At 52.0% G+C, this 16990-nt stretch overlaps 1 protein-coding gene and 1 long non-coding RNA gene across 7 annotated transcripts in view; one reads left to right on the plus strand and one right to left on the minus strand.

Annotated features, from left to right (window-relative positions):
- The first annotated feature begins 830 nt into the window (after window positions 1–830).
- Window positions 831–10330, plus strand: ARRDC5 (arrestin domain containing 5). Its single transcript, XM_090026927.1, has 3 exons — window positions 831–2137; window positions 7712–7920; window positions 9815–10330. Exons 1-3 carry the CDS (start codon window positions 1885–1887, stop codon window positions 10322–10324), a joined length of 972 nt encoding a protein of 323 aa, XP_089883053.1. The 5' UTR covers window positions 831–1884; the 3' UTR covers window positions 10325–10330.
- Window positions 9915–16990, minus strand: part of LOC149853217 (uncharacterized) — a 32073-nt gene continuing 24997 nt past the window's right edge. For 4 of the 6 annotated variants that reach the window (XR_016439108.1, XR_016439106.1, XR_016439104.1 and 1 more), the window contains 3 exons: window positions 16153–16291; window positions 14854–15014; window positions 9915–10045 (listed from right to left, as the gene is read on the minus strand). This is a non-coding gene — a long non-coding RNA (uncharacterized LOC149853217). Of the gene's footprint in view, window positions 10046–11322; window positions 11438–14191; window positions 14327–14853; window positions 15015–16152; window positions 16292–16990 lie in introns of those variants that run through there. The other 2 variants (XR_016439109.1, XR_016439105.1) reach the window with 2 other exon arrangements.

Here is a 16990-nt window from a genome sequence, read left to right on the forward strand (position 1 = left end):
CTAGTCAAAGCCCCCGCCCGCAAAGAAAGCCCAGTAAAACTCCCCTGCCTTCTATTAAAGCCCCCCCCGGGCACCTGGAGAGACCCGACTCCCTTGGGTGGGATGGTCCCAGTGCGCACAGCAGCACCAGCACTGGAGACCCTGGGCAGCAAGCAGGCCCAGGCTGGAGGGGGCTTCAGCTGGGGCTGTGCTGAGCAAAAGGGGCTGGGGGCAACCCCGTCCCAGCACCACAACTCTGTTTCCGCTGCGTGTTGCGATGGCCAGCGCTGATCCCGAAGCCAATGCTGCAGGACTCTGGGGGGTGTTGGCTACCGCCCAGATGTGCGGTGGGCGCAGGGGTAGGTGGCTCAGGTACCGCGACGGTAAATGGCAGCTGTTGTGTGCTCATGCTGTGCCAGGCCACGTGCCCGTTGCGCCCAGTCTCCTGTGTCGCACAGTGACAGAAGGCGGATGCTGCAAGCGAGAGTGACCAGGGTTTTTCCCTCTGTTCCTCTCCCGCTTGCAGCCTCCGGCGGCATTTAACGTTTAGGAGGTTCTGAGTCAGAGGCTCCCGTGCTCAATAACTACGGACGCCCCTTTCCTCCAAGGACGTGTCCTCTCCCTTTGTGGATCTGGCTACACCGTCGGGGTCCAAATGAGCTCCACGCTTTAATTACACACTGTAAAAAAGAAGCTCCAGAAAGCCGCCGTAGCACTTGTTTGCGAGAAGACAGTACATGCCCGCTTAGGTGGCTGCCCCATGCCACCCTGTCTTGGCTGCTACAGATCCCCACGCTAAATAAATGAAAGTTAGCATGGGCAAAACTGTACATGCCGGAGCTCTCTGGTGGCCATGTAAACACCCCCTGGGAAATCCTCCCTGGTCCCCCCACCCCTGCCTCGGTGAGGGCAGTCAACCAGTACTGCAGCCTTTGGCACAGAGGCACGCGCTCTGCGACCCCCCAGGAGATTTCAGGACGAGCTTTTGGGATCACAGTGCCACATAATAAAGGGAGGAGTAAAGGCCCATCTCCCTCCCCTCTCTTGCCCTACATGCTTTTGATGCCACCCTCCTCCCCATCTAACTCCTCTCCCAGAATCTGTTCCAAAAGAAATGCGGGACTTAAAGACTGCCTTAGAGCGGATGCTATGTGCTTCCCTGTTTTAGGACCAGTAAGAAACATTTGCCATCGCGGTTCTGTGGTTGCTGATAAATGTGTCATTGCTTTCCACATAGCTAAAGAAAAAAAAAAAAAACCCCTGAGAAATATGGGTCCCAGAGCACTGCCCAGTCTGAATCTAACTACCCCAGACCCTTGCAGACAGGCTCCTTGGGATGCAGGCTGGATGAGGCACTGGCCGAGAGCGAAGAACATGACTTCTAAAGTTGAAGGTCCTCAGTAGTCAACCTGAAGAAAACTCTTGCTGTCCCCATTCTCTACTGGGGGGAATCAGCTGATTTCTGAGTTTTTCCCTCCTTCTTACCTGCATGTGACCTCTTAGCTGAGGGGCAGCGCAGTCTAAGTGGACAAGACACTGGGCTGGTAGTCAGGAGACCCGCACGCTCTTCTGCATTGTCCCCTCTCGCTCTTTGTCGACTCAATTTAGGGGGCAGAGATTGTCACTTCACAGCTATATGCTACTATATGGCACTATATAGCCACTGTATAGTGTATGCTATATGCAGAACGGACCCTCCGGGGATTAGAGTAGAAGGAGAAAAAGAATTCAAAACATTACTCCTGGGGCCAAGCCCGACAGCACCCGCCTGCAGCTGGAGAAGGCAACGAGCACTGCAGGCACCCAGCGCCCGTCTCAGGGCAGCGATGTCACAAACCTTTGACATCACAAGCACAACTCCGCCCTGGGGAAGCCCAGACTACACCGAACCTCTGTTCTTCCCCGATGTCGGTGGTGAAATCAATTGAAATCGTGGTGCCCGAGGATAAGGTCTATTTGGCAGGCTCCAGCATAGATGGCCGAGTGGTTCTGAGTCTTAACAACACTTTGATCAACCCTATGGTGAAGGTAGAGCTGATAGGAAGAGGTTATTTGCAGTGGAACGAAGACGTCGGCGCGGACAAGGATTACAGCAGGGACGTTGTCTGCAATAACAAGGCTGACTACATCAATAAGACCAAGACGTTCAAGATAGAGGGTAGGTCACTGGGACCCCAGACTGCAGGCAGTATGTGAGAGTAGAGCCCGTTCACTAGCGAACATAGGAATATAGGGGATCAGACCAGTGGTCAGTCCAGACTGCTTGCTAGAAAGATATAACAAAGCCTGCAGTAAACAAATGTGGGATAAGCTGGCCAGAGGCAGAGTTTCTTCCTGACCCATGTTACTTAGGGATCCTCAAAAACCCTAAAGTCATTTTTTTAACATTTACGGTTATAGCTCTAGATGAACTTATCTGTATAAATATCTATAAATATCCAATATTTGTGCCTCCTCTACCCTGATAAATACTTGGCCTCAGTGAGCTACTTTTTAAAAAAGTTTCAGTACAAGTGATAGCAATGACTTTCACAGGCCAATTCTGCATTGTGCAAAAAGGAGGTTTCTTTGAATCAGTTCCAGCTTTGCACCCTTTCTTTCCAGTCTGCGGACTCACTGTGTATACCTGTACTCAGGAAAAGGGACGCCAGTGAACGGTGTGCAACAGCAATTTTGTAAATCAGGGCTGGTGGGTGACAATCCATGCGTGTGTGGATTAGTACTTCACACCATGCATAATCCACTGAAATGCCTGGGTTTGGGTACGGAAGGCCGTGTTAGTTGTACGGATAGAGCAAGTGGCCCACAGCGAGTTAACAGATGAGCCAACAAAAAGCCGGCAACGAGGATCCATCATCAAAAGGCATTTTGTTTATGGATTTTGCCAACGGAGGCTTTAATTTATTTCTGTAGTGGGAAATGTCCCAAAGTACATTTTGTAACTACAACAAAGTCTCAGTAATATGAGACTTCACGATAGCCGTGCTATCAAGTCTTTGCTGAGAGGCAGGGAATTGTAAGTAAACAGTGGGAGCAAATGCAGATTAGTGTGCGCCATGCTGTGTTTTTATATATAATTCACTAACCACAAATATTTACAGGGATATAAAAACAGTGGGGCATGAGCTTTCTCCTGGATAACTGAGATTTGAAGGTTAGGCTTTTGTCGGTGCATTAAAGCCTTGGATTTGACCTCTGACCTCTTATGTTCAGGCTCCAGCTCCTCCAAGAGTATTAGTATTCGAAGGCTGTGCCCTCCCAGGAAGGTCATGTGCAATAAAGTTGCTTTAGACTTGACCTGTTACCACTCACTGTGGCATGCAAATTCCTTCCCCAGCAGTTGAGAGTTGCACCAGATCTTATTGTAAATCCAGGAGGAAAATCTCTTTCCAATACTTAGCATTACAATCACAAGCAGCGCTTTTCAGATCTGAAAAGCCAGGGGGTCTTCAGTCTTGCGGGACAGGCCCCTAAATCCATATGTAGTTGTCTAAATAAATGGACAGCTTCTCAGCAGGGCTAAGCACCCACAACTCTCAGAGGTTTGTCATGGGAGAAAATCTGCTGAGCTACAGCAACAGAGCCTCCTCTCTGTGTGCTGGCTTTCAGACTTGATGTTGTTTCCCCCCATCCTCTTCAGAATAAATGTCTCATCAGAAGTGGTTTAAGCTAAACTGGAGAAAGGGACTCTAATCCTGAAACAGAGTATGTTTGGGGAATTAATTATGCCTAGTACAGCATCAATGATCAAGCCTCAGTAAGTATGACATGGAAATCTTCAGAGATCTTTGCATCGGGCCCCTACCTAAGGGCCCAGATTCAAGTGCCAAGTTTTGACATTTTGACCAAACTGCTTTGCAATGACAGATGAGGTATCTTCTTCGGCATCTTACGGATGGGTAAACTGAGGCACATATCAAGTCTCAGTTATGGTGCATGTCCTCCATTGTCCTGATCCATTTAGCCGTTTTCAGCACTACCTGTCTCTGCATAAAGGGCTGCATTAAGGCTCATGCTGAACTTCACCATGTTACAGTCCACAGATCCAAATACCATGATACATTAACTCCATAAAAAGACCCGGAGAGAAACAGTTCTCAACCTCATCCTGCACTCCCACAATGCTCAGAGCCCACTGCTGAGGTCAGAAAGTGCACAGGATGTGTTCAGCTGGACAACTTTATCATCCTTCCCTTGTTCCTTGTCTTATAAAACATAGGTCTGGGACTGCCCATGCTGATCTGTAGATATTTGCTCTTTCAAGAAAAAATTGGCCTCATTTTTAATTTTTAACCCTGGCAACCCTCAGCCTTCATCTTCCATCACCTCGCTGTGAGAGAAGGAAACGGGCTGACTAGCAGCAAAACAACACATTTTTCTTTCCATTGGGGGTAATTGTTCACGGCCAAGCGTAACTCACAGTCGGGGGGGATACGAGCCAGAAACCCACGCTGCTCACACAACCAGCTTCAGACTCTTCAAGTCACCGGGCAGGCTTCAGGGAAGTATCTCGTGCTCCTGTAGAAATCCTTTTTTCAGGGTTATACTCCAATCCCTCCACGTATACACACTGACACACTCTGCCACCCTATCACAATTGCCAAGGAAATGCAATGGGGACACCTCCCCAAGTCCCTCAGTGTCTTAGGTCACCTGGAAAGGTGACTTGGTAACCCCAGACAGTCTCTCCCCTCGGGCTGCGGGGCTCCCAGGCTTGGCTTTGCCAACCCCGGCTTGTTCTCGGCGTTTATGACGTCACTACAACCTCTCAGTGGAATTTGCTCTTTGGGGCAATTCGTGGTCCCTTTCCCCAGCTGCTCCTTGCAGTCTGTCCCGCTGGTGGAGCCAAGTACTTTGCAATCCTGTAGAAAGACCGCCCCTTGCATGCTGTGGAGAAAAGCAAACTGCCCCTTCCCTCATCTACCAGATGATCGTAGGCTGGAAAACAAGGACCAGACTCATGACTCATGAAACCAACAGCAGCAAGATCATAAATTTTATAGGTTTTTAGGGTCAGAAGGGTCCTCAGTAGATCATCGAGTCCAACCCCCTGCCCTGGGCAGGAAAAAGCACTGGGGTCAGATGATCCCAGCCAGGTGTTTCTCCAGTCTCCTATTAAAGACCCCCAAGGTAGGGGAAGGCACCACTTCCCTTGGAAGCCCACTCCAGACTTTGGTAACCCTTTCTGTAAACTTTGCTTATCAGATACCAGCTCACAAAGGGCAACGACTTATCTCCTTGCATATTCTCAATGCGATCCCTCCCATTAGGCACATTACCAACATAGGGCAGTATAAAACCTGTTCCCGATCCTGGAGCTGCCAGGGTGACCAAAGATATCTGGGGCTGGGTAGAGGTTTGTAGGTAGAAGGTAGTTTGGGGAGAGAGGTAGTATACAGAGTGAGTCAAGGACACGCTGGAAAACAAGTGGGTGAGATGAGAGGGAGGACTGCAGGATGCCTGGTGGGGAAGAGGTGGGGGGTTGCAGCAAGATGAAAGAGGATACAATGCTGAAAGTGGGAGAAGGCTTCAAAGGGCAACGCAAGGAGGGAGGAGTGAGCAAGCTGTCAGGGGAGTTATTCTCTTTAATTCTTTTCTGAATGAAAGAAGTCAGCGTGGCAGATACTGGCATGATCCAGCCTGACTGCCACAATCTTGAGAGAGAGAGACGCAATTAGGAATTAGCATCCAGGCCTCTTCGGGAGCAGAAATTCATAGTGTCAGAGCTGTACAACCAGGTTTTGTCTACACCTTTGATTTTCGCCAGTTCAATTAACTTGGTTTACTTATACCAATGCAAAGCCCTGCATGGACGTGCATTTCAGCGCAAGAGCCTCTTATTTTGGCTGAAATTAAAGGTGTTATCTTTGCAGAGCCACTCAGGAAAATTAGTCTGAATTCACTTTAAAGGATATTAGTTAAACTATATTAAGCCCCGACTTGGATACTCCCATCTACAATTAGAGTGGCCTTCATTCAATTTACTTTAATTCACTTTGAAAGTGAAATTAAACTAGATTGAATTATGGCGACTTAAAATGAATAAGAGCTTTTCTACCCTGGGATGCTCAGGAAAATGGAGCTGAAATAACTAAAGGGGGACTTGAAAGTGGATTAGCTAAACTGCCGTACAGCCCTGTGTGGATGCTCATACGCAGAATGAAAACGGCCTGCATTTGATTCTGCTGGATTTATTCCTGGTGTGGCTCTGTGGTGACAGGTCCTGATTCATTCCAACAAAGCAGAAATGAGCCTAGTAGACGCTGACTTAAATAGCTGCACAATCCGTCGCGCCGGCGTGTTTGAAACCTCACCTTCAGGTTGAACCACGGCTGCTCTATACGAAGACAGCTTCTTAGAAATGTGTCTTACCCACACTAGGGTATAGTAAGCTTGCACAGGTGAAGTGCATCGACATGGCAGGATCAGAGAAAATCAGGGACATTGGGGTCATCTAGTCCAACCCCTCCTGGAGGCAGGATCCCATCCAAACCATCCCATACAAGTCCTTGTCCACACAATCAACCCTGTCCTACAACCAGATTGCTTCTGCATGGTGTCCCCTATAGTCTGGAGCTTTAATCTTTATAGTAAAGCTTCTTCATCTCATTCCAGCAGGGGAAGAGGGCTTTAAAAGGTCTTTGGAATGGAAAACACTCTTACTCCCTTTTTCCCCATGTCCAGACTAGTGTCAAGCAGTCCCAAGGTACAAATAAAAATAAAGCCCTAAGCAGTTCAAACAGCTAAGCAGCAAGGAGATAACTGCATCACGCTGCCGTTGCCAAATAGGACCATGAGCAATGGCTTCCCTTTTTTTTTGCATGTTCTCGGAGTGTAATTTTTATCTGCATTTATAATCCTGACTGAAGCCACGGTTCTGCCATCTGGTGAATCTCTCGTGCTGCGAGGAAGCTATTACGGAGATATGCTGTCAGCGGGGAAACCTGGGTTAAATGTGTTAAAACTTGAGGAATTACTGAGTTTGTCTACAAGGGTAATAGCAGCAATTAGTGGAACAAAATTCCAGCAACATGGTAACTCTGTGCAGAGCTGCTACCTTGTGCCTGAACTCGGGGCCCAGAGGAAGTAGGGTCTGCGTGACTATTGCAAATACACAGCAAATGTTCTCTGCGAGTGAAGCAAGAGGAAAAGGCTGGGTGGAGAGAGCTGGTTTTATCACCTCCAAGTGAGACAAGGCTGAAACCATGGAGAGCCACACTGGAGGAAAGAGGCCCCTGTGTATATGCATGCGTTTGGGTTGTACCTGCAAGGTCTGGCCGCCCTTAGTCCATAGCCACCACATGAATTGCTGGGGGCACTCAGGATTGGGTGAGCAATGCAAGCATCTTGCAAGGAGAAATGCAAACTGCCCCTTCCCTCAGCTCCCTGCAAGAGAGTGGGGGTGCTCAACCTGCAGCCCTGAGTGCCACAAGTGGCACAGGCAACCTCTGAGCGTGGGCCCCAGCAGATCTGGGGGAGAAGAGGCAGCGTAGTAGCAGACAGGGCAGGGAGCAGATCAGGCAGGCCGCACAGAGTAGGGAGCAGAAATCAGAGGAGGAAATTGGGCAGAGGAAGGGAATCACAGTGGCACCTGGGGAGGGTGCAGGGCTGATTCGTGGCACACCTGCCAAAAAGGTTGCCCTCCCCCCGGCACACTGCCATAGAGGAATGCAAAGCATCCTGTCCATAGGAGCTGAGCTTGAGAAGTAACAGCATGTTGTCTGGCTTTCAGGGAACTGGCTGGATTCAGGAACCCACACCTTTGACTTCCACTTCACCTTGCCTGCCAGACTCCCCTCCACGTTCACCAGCAGGATAGGGTATGTTTCCTACTTCCTCCTAGCCTCCTGCTCCAGTCGTGAGCTCATCTTAGCTAAGAAGAAGAAGTATTTACTAGTGCAGGGGACCTCTGGCATCCTTAAAGACAGACTACAGTCCAAGGTAAGGCTGAAGATTATTCCACCTAGAGACAGGAGCAGAGAAAGGGTAGAAAGGACCACCTTTGAGTTCACCCCCCCATCTGTGAGTCGACAAGCCTGTGCCACGGGACCCCAAAGGACACTAGAATTAGCAGGAGCATGGGAACTGGTCCAAACATGGCTTTATTGCCCAACCGCATTGCTCCACTGGCAGCCAGTGAAGGGATCAAAGCGCTGGAGTAATGTGATCTCATTAACCCAGGTTGGTCAGCAATGGTTGCCTCCTGCTCTAAGCACTGCCCATGGCTTCATTCTCCAGTGCGCAGGCCTGACATGTCTAGGAAAGTCAGAAAATTAACAAGCTCGGAAAGGGTAAAAGATTCCAGACCTTTTCTTTCCATCATCAATCAGCAAAAAAAAAAAAGCAAAAAAAAAAGACTCTAGTTCCTTTTGAAAATGACATATAAATGCAATGTTTTAATCAATGCATGTAACCACTCCAAGAGAGACTGGAATACCATTTTCTGCAGTTGCTTAGCTGTGCTGCTGTCAGAAGCTAATGGGCATCATCAGATGCATCTGGAATCGGTGCTGCACACACAGTTAGCACAGGTCTTTTCTGAGCAGCCTTCGTTGCTGGAGCCAGCCAAGGCTGCAGAGCTCCCTGAGCCTAGCAGGGTAAAATAGCTTCTACCCAGGAATGCTGAATGGCTTCATGGAGAGGGAGGAAGGGGAGAAACTGGACTGAATGCTAACGAGAAGGGTTTCATACCAGGGTTTGTTCCATTCTTCACGGTGCAGAGAACATGCATCCTCGTGGTGCAGGAAAAGAGTCACTGAACAATGCAACATCCTCGCCATCTCATGAGCCATTTTCCCTGAACAAAGCTATGCACCTTAGGTCTTAGGTCATTGAACGTATTTCAGGTCCTGGCCTGCAAACATTAAGGGCTTGTCTACATGACAGAACCTCTGCCGCTATAGCTTTGCCAGCACAGCTGTGTTGGCAGAGCCCTCTCATGGAGAGGCAGCGTATGCCAACAGAGCGGAGGTTTCTATCCCACCCTCCTCCCCAAAGGATCAAACCAAAATGCCCTCTTCTGTCAGCATAGCGGCCTCCACATTGAGACTTTTGTGGGCATAGCTCTGACCTTTTTACATCCTTAGCAGATGTAGTAGCTATGCCACCGAAGTTTTTAGCATAGATCAGACTTAACATGCTGGGGTAACTGGACTCCTGTGAATAGCTTGGCTGAATTTAATGGGCAAATCGTGCTGCTCTATAGATGCCTATATGGGATTAAGGCCTTTGTTTGTATCCTCTCCACGGGATGTGACCCTTATCTATTCCAGAGTAAGAGTGGAGAAGTTACTCAGGGAAAAGCTTTCCATTCACAACCTACTTCAATCCAAATTAGCGTTGATGTGAAGAAAGCCCCTTCGTGTCATGAAAATCTGGTCCATGGAGCCCAGTTCTGCACTCTCCCTCTCTCTCGTTTGGAAATCAGGATGAACTCTTTTGAAATGGATGAACTCAGACTAACACACATGAGACCCAAGAATCTGGCCCAGGGGCTTTTATTATTAAACTTGTATTTCCTTCATACTCTTAAGGGTCTGTGTATATAATAACATGATGCTTTACTGTTACTCTCTTTAGGGTGTCTTTATTTTAAATGGCAGCTTCAACACGTTCTGCATTTCTCTTCTTCACCCTTGCCCTAGCCGCTACTTCTCTATCCCGCAGGGTGCACGGCAACATGAAGTCTTGGGGGGCTGCACCTTGTGTCCATGTTACGCGGCCTCGGTTGTGGTAGCCGTGATTTCTGCCTGCGTGTAAGGATGCTAAGTGATCCCGCTGCATCCTGTGAAAGGCACTCACCACACTTTGCCTTTCCCTCGCTCCTTCCATGTAGCACCCTTTTGTAGTGGAAGTCGACAAGGTCGTAGCTTATCACTGCTGCTTCCAACAAGGCCGCGTGGTCCTGAGGATTTCCCTGGTGAAAAACATATTCTGCCCCAGTGAGAACGTCACCTTCACCACCGAGATCGACAACCAGACGGGCAAGTCCATTAAAAGGGTGGTTTTCACCTTGTACTCCAATGTCCTCTACGTGGGCTTCACCACTAGGTCAGAGCCACGCACCCTGGAAGACCGAAACGTACTGTTAAGGCTGGAGCCCAGGCTGGAAGCTATGCCCTTTGAGGTCACCAGGATCACCAACATAATGTCCCTGCCCAGTCTGCTACCTGTCAGCTGCATGTCCTTGGCCAACGAGATCATGGAAATCCGCTACGAGCTAGTGGGAACCCTTTACCTTCCCTGGTCCATGTCCAGCATTGTGGCTAGAGTGCCCGTCCTCATAGGGACCATCCCCACGGCCGATATGGAGGAGTCAGGCAGTGGCGCTCATCCAAACCCATAGCAAGGAGACAACACGGGAGGAGCCGGGAGCAAGTGTGCTGGTGCAGATAATAAAGATTTGCTGCAAACATGCTCATGCCAACTGTCTACTTTCACAACAGGGCTTTGCACAGAAATGCTCCAGATTCAGCGGGGGTGCCAGGATCAGGCCAAAACTGAGTAGGAGCAGCTGGACCCTATGAGAAGGGCGATAACATAGAGACCTCATGCCCTGCCCAGCACAGAAAGGCAGGCAGTTCTACTTAGAGCAGAAAACCAGTCACTAGACCTGAGTTTTAAGGGCTGCTGACATTATGGCTTGGCTTGTCAGTGCCTCAGTTTCCCCAGAAACAATGCAAGAAGCAGGAGCACAGGTTGAGTCCACCCCCCTCCCCAATCTTAAATCATAGCCGGCTTGGGGAGAATCATAGAAAGTGAGGGTTGGGAGGGACCTCAGGAAGGAGGAAGGGGCACCTGGAAACGAGTGTGACTTACCCGATGTCACACAACAGACCTGGGAGCAGAACACAGGTGTCCTGTTTCCTATGCCATTGCTCTACCTATTTAGCACCACTGCCTCTCTTGGTATGGCTCCTTCCCCCTTTCTCGTTGGGCTCCCCACTGACACTTGTCATGGATCATGTTTGAACAGGCAGGGCTAGGGACCCCCCGTCTACAACCTGCTGTGGTCCTTGGGGTACCTTGTGTCTCGGTTGTGCCTGGGTTGTTCTGGGGAGGCCAGCAGTGAAGTCTGTTATCGAGGCTCCGCTCGCACACTGCTGCAGGCATCTGCTCAGTGCCCTGGTCTCAGCTGGGCTCTGTCTTCTGTGCCAGGCCCAGAACAGAGCCCAGCCATACCCTTTCCCCGGAGGGCTCCCAGGCCATTGGTGTTAAAGAGGTCTTGGGGAGAAACAAAGCATTTCACACTCTCTGGCTCTGTCCCCACCCGTGTTTTGCAACCCTGGCTCTACCACTGCTGCAGCTTCCCCGGTGCTTGCAACAGTGGATGTTCTCTTGTAGCCTGGCCGCCGGCCTTCTCAATACTGTGTCTTGCAGATGCGCCTCGGGCTGTGCTCGGAGGACCACGCGGGCTAAGACGGCCGGTGGACAAGCTGTGTGAGCACCCTGTTGCTGGCTGCAGGGGAGCAACATTGGAAGGAATTAACAAAACATGCTAACACAGATGAGTCTGGTTCAGGATCTTAATTAAGATGCAGGTTGTGCTGCAGTTAAGAATCTCCTTTGGGGTATTACAGAAAATGAGGTTGGAAGGGACCCCAGGAGGCCATCTGGTCCAACCCCCTGCTCAAAGCAGGACCAGCCCCATCTAGATCATTTCAGCCAGGGCTTTGTTGAGTCGGGCCTTAAAAACCTCCAAGGGGAATCTCATTGGTCACGACCTGCCCACAATGAAGCCTTGTTGGCTGTCCTTTAGGATACTGCCTCCAGTTAGCCTATCAATCATGGATACTTTGATAATGTTTTCCAGGATTTTTCCAGGGATTAAAGGCTGCTACCAAATCTCCCCTCAGTCTGCTGTTCTCCAAACTAAATCAGCCTAGTTCCCTCAGCCTCTCCTCATTAGTCCTGTGCCCCAGTCCCCAAACCATTTTCATTGCCCTCTGATGGACTCTCTCTCATTTGTCCACATCCTTTCTGTATTGGGGGCCCCAAAACTGGACACAGGACTCCAGATGCAGAGCAGAATAATTGCTTTCCCCGATGGGCAGCAATCCCCCCTGGGCTCCTACCAATGCAGCCCTGGATGCCGTTAGCCTTTTTGGCAACGAGGGCACTCTGCTGGCTCATGTCCATCTTATTGTCCACTGTCCCCCCCCCCCCAGGTCCTTTCCTGCAGAGCTGCTGCTTAGGAGAGGGGGCAGGAATCAGGGCAGACTCCTAAGGAAACTTTTCAGTCCCTGGCCCAAGGGACATAATACCCAACCCCAGAAACACAGCTGACATTTAGTGAGCCCTTCCTCCCCTGCCTAAAGGTTCAGGGCTAGTGAGTCTGGGAAAAAACGGAGAAGCAGGTCTGGGCTGAGAAGCAGCAGCCAAGTGAGCCCCAAGGCTGGGAGAGCAGCCAGGAACAAGTCAGACTTCTTGCCGCTGCTTGGGCAACCTCGGGGGTGGCTGGGGAAAGGAGCAGGCTATGCTGGGGCGGGGGAAGCAGAGGCTGGGGAGGCAGGAAGGCCAACACCAAGCCTGGGAAGGGGAAGCAGACATCTGCACGTGCTGGGCAGCCGGAGCCTGCACAAGACCCCTTTGTGTCTGCGTCTGCTGGTGCAGCCGGGAAGCAGGGAGGGGCTGTTCACAAGCCCTCGGCCAGGACTGCGCTGTGCAGGCGGCCTTGCTGGGGAGAGAGCGGGGAGGGCTGGGAGGCACAGGACCCTCCAGGGCTTCATCTCAAAGGGCCCTCACACCTTAAAGCCCCAGCCCAAGCCCCAGCCCAAGGGAGGGCTGAGAAGGGGGCTGACCAGCTTAATCCGATCGCTGCAAAAACTGGACTTTAAGAGACAGCATCCAAGTAAAGGACTAATTAACCAGGGAGAAGCCCAGCACTGGCTGTATGTCTGCCTGAAGAATAGAAACAGCTACAGGAGCAGCTGTACCCGGGTAGGGCAGGGCAGGGCAGGGCACAACTAGCCAGGCGGGCATGGAGGGACTTGTCAGTAGCTGTTACAGAAGCAGCTGCAACATCGCTCCGTGATGTGACCAACTCCACCAGCTGGAGCGGGGATGCCACATGACAACCCCACCAAGACAAGGACCTTAAAGATCTTGCACAGCCCAAGACTTTGTCTGGCCCTCAAAGGGAGCGTGGTGTGAAGATGCCCCTTGAAAAATGTCCTGAGGAGGCTGGCCCTCCACCTTCCCACGGTGCTGCCCCTAATGTCTTCACATGAGGAGAGGAGTCCCCAGATCTCTGGCACTGGACCTGAACCTCAACTGCAGACCAGGGTTAAGGTCCAGAGCAGGACCCAGAGGGCAGCATCGCTGTGCTGAGACACTATGTGCCCTCAACCCCTCTATGGAGCCACTTTGAAGAGGGGAGGCATGCAGGAGACAAGGCTGAGTGTCCAGTACTGGGAGGATGGGGATCCACTGGCTCCCATGGAAAGGAGCAGTCAGATCTTTAGGGCTGGATCCCATGTTGCCTTATGTCGCTGGCCCCCGTGAACAGCACCCACTCAGAAGCACCAGCACGCGCCAGGGTGAGGAGGGGCAGAGGCTGCAGTGGCTGCCCACCAATGCCTCTTTGTTGCAGGCTCCGGTGGGGCTATGGGAGGGGGTGCACAAGCTGGGGCTGACCGTATCTGCTCCTGCAGCTGACCCGTGCCCCCAGCACAATGTGGACGGGGAAGTACAACCCACTGCTCCTCAGCCCCACGCTGACTCCAGCACCAGCGGGAGGTTAAACAGGCCCGTCTCCAGCTCCTGCCCCAGGCCACAGCCAACACTTGGTGTAAGCAGGTGCAACACCGCAGATGCCCTGCAGCAGTTTCCACTGTCCCACACAATGTCCCATGCACACCAGGATGTAGGGAACAGGGCAACAGAGGCCACAGGAGCTCGCCACTCTGCTGCCTTTGGGCCCAGGGCCCAGGTGCAGGGTGGGGAAGCAGCCGCAGAGCACGTGCGCTGCTCCTTGGCAGCCTGGAGAGGATTCCTCCCCACCTTCCCCCTGCAGGTCTTCAACACCCAGTCCAGGGCTGGGAACAAGGAAGCGCTGCCACGATGCCTGCCAAGTACAGCTTGTTCTTCCCACAGGCAGGCAGGCTAACAAGCCATGGCAGCGTCAACCCGGCCCCCCAAAGGCTGCTCCTGGAGCCGTGCCGCTACGCCAGTGAGCATGAGCTCCATTCACACGTGCTCCTTCGCCCTTGCTCTGCTAAGGTCCTGCATCCCAGGGCTAATCAGTCCATCTTGGCCCAAGTACACACCATGCTCATCTCATCACAGGCAGTGACCCTGGCTGGCAGCTCCCAAAGAGTGAGGATGCTGTAGGGAGGAGCTGCAGGAGCTGGGAGGAGAGGAAAGGATGCTTTCCATCACTATTATCAGCTGAAACTATTTCTACCCAAAGGACCCTTCCCAGGGAAAGGAGTGTCAGGTGGGAGAGTCCCAAGGCAACAGAGAAGTAGGAATGGCTTCTGGGGTCTTCAGGACCCCTCATCATCTGCAAAAAGAGGCAGAGAGGTGCAGGGAGCAACCACCACCCCAGGACACCCAATACTGTCATCCATCGATTGCCCAGGGGGGCAAACCTGAGCTTAGAGTCTCGTGAGCTACTTGCTGGAAGCCCAAGGGCCTCACTTGATTCTAGCATGGTTTGGACATCAAAGCGAAGGACTCAGCCACAAGCAATCTGTGCTCATCCTTGCCTCTGCCCTGGGAGATGAATGGGGGGATCAGCAGAATAAACCCAAAGAGCACCAGTGGCGCCTTCCCGACAGCAGTTACAGTCCCCTTGCTGAGGGCCGTGGGATCTATGGGAGGGCACTGGAGAAAGCAAGGGGGGAAGTATATAGCACGTGCCAACAGTGCTACCTGACTGCAGAAAAGGATCCAGCCTCTTGTCTTTGTTGGTGCAGCGCTGTGCATTGGCAGCAGGTATCTCTGTGGGGGCTTCACACCACCTAGGTCCAGCCTTGCCCCTTGCTGGAGAGCTGGTCCCTTCTGTACAGGCATCTCCAGCATGTACACGTCCACTAGGAAAAATAAATAATGCTGAAGGGCAACCAGCATGGCTTCATAGCAGGTAGGTCCTGCCTGGCTTGAGCCCGTCACAAACCCTCTCCCCCCTACAGTAGAAGTCTCTTCCATCAATTTGTCCTATCCCCTTTCTGACAATAGGTCAAGCCGGGGACGATTGCAGTGAGGCCTAGTGCACAAACCTTGCCATCTCCCATCTCTCTGCATGCAATTCCCTGCACTCTCCGCAGGAAACAAATTCATTCTGTGTTGACTTCACAGGCAGCCCACCCAACAGAGGTTTTGCTCTCTGTGATGGAGATGGAAGGGTTAATTTTTAGTGGCTTCTTGCTGTACTTCCCCAAAACTGGCACCTCCCAGGCACTGGGCACATGGGCTGAGGCTGCATCGTGGTGGGAAACTGCCCAAACTCGAAGAGTTTAAGGGATGTCCTGGGCTCCCAGATGCTCTCAGGGTGGGAATGGAGGCCCCAGGCAAGGAGCAAGCAGTGATGCTCTCTTCTCCCATTTCCGTCCAGCTACCTCCTTTCTGCTCCGCCCTCCCCCTGCCATCCCTTCCCAGCCAGGAGACTGATCCCTTCTGCATCCCTATACCCCCAAGTGGGCTTGTGGTAATCTCGCTGGGCCTACGGGAGGTGTGAGCTGCTCAGTAGTCACCAGGTCGGGGCACAGCCGCTGGGGAGGGGGGCAGAAAGGTCACCTGCCAAGCACCGGCTGCATGCGCCAACCTTTCCGAAACCTTAGCGCATCCTGTTGCCCACAGCACGGGTCGGCCAGCAGGCAGGAGGCTGCGTGTTGGTGCTCGGGCTGGTATTGAGGGCAGTCCCACTGAATGCTTAAGCCCCACTTAGGCATTGCACAAATCATGAATAATAGTCCCAAGGGTGAGCGTGCCCCACCCGCCCGCCAGCACACTGCTGGGCCACATTCCAGCCATGCGTGGGGGCGCCTGGATTACAGCCCCTTGAGTGGCATAACAGACAGAAGGATCAGGAGGCTTTTGCTCCACTCCCCAAATTGACCTAGTTAAACTCCCTCTCACCTGCTTGACAACAGGCAGCTGCCACCCATTTACCCTTCCCCTTCCAATGCTGCCCACCAGGTGCCTTAACAGAAAATGGGGATAGACACTCACAGCTCTGGTTCCTTTCAATGCACGTGACAATCCTACCCCAGGCTTCCCTGGCTGGGCACCTGGAAACTAGGAGATGCGTAATAGTGTGTGCCCGGTAGGCAAATCGGGCTCATTCTTTCCCACACCTCGGTTTCCTCATCTGCAAAATGGGGATAAGAATGGTCAGCACAGAGCTGAGCTACTGTTTGTGTGAAACAAGCTGTATGATCCCCGGGAGAAAGGCAGGGCGAAGCATCAGCTGTTAGCGCAGTTGGTTGATCCTATGACAAAGGCACTCGCTGCACCAGCTGGGTCCTGGGCCTCGCTGCTGCAGACACCAAACTCCCGCATGGTCCCTGCACCTTGGAGCTCAGCGCTAACCTGAGAGCCGGCATGTCGCCATTCGTTGTTGTGCCATGCAGCAGCCGAACGAGATCTCTCGCAGGGAGGGAGCTCCGATTCCTCAAGTAGCAACGCATCCGCGCTCCAGGGCGAGCAAGAACGCACTTGGGAACAGTCTGCTTTGGGCTCCCAGGTTTTGAGGCACTTTGTATTTACTGTGTTGCCTCTCCTGTCTCTTTAGGGGATTCACTATAATGTCAGGGGCTCCGGTGAGCAAAAGAGATTCCCTGGAGGAGGTAACGGGCCCCCCAGATACATCTGCAGGCTGTAGGTGGGCACTGGCTGGCGTGGACCGAGCTGCAGGGCTTGGCGGTTTAGGGATTTAAGCAGTGGGAGCTCAAAAGGGCGGAGAGGGCAGTATGTGAGGAGCTGCGGAGGATAAGTGGGCTTTATGAAAAAGAGACTGGTTCCCAAAATCCAGCTTCGGCACTGAAGACAGGGCCCAGGGAGTGAATGA

This window comes from Crocodylus siamensis, chromosome 14 (assembly GCF_052110815.1).
Source record: "Crocodylus siamensis isolate JL-2025a chromosome 14, ASM5211081v1, whole genome shotgun sequence".
Classification (NCBI taxonomy): Eukaryota; Metazoa; Chordata; order Crocodylia; family Crocodylidae; genus Crocodylus; species Crocodylus siamensis.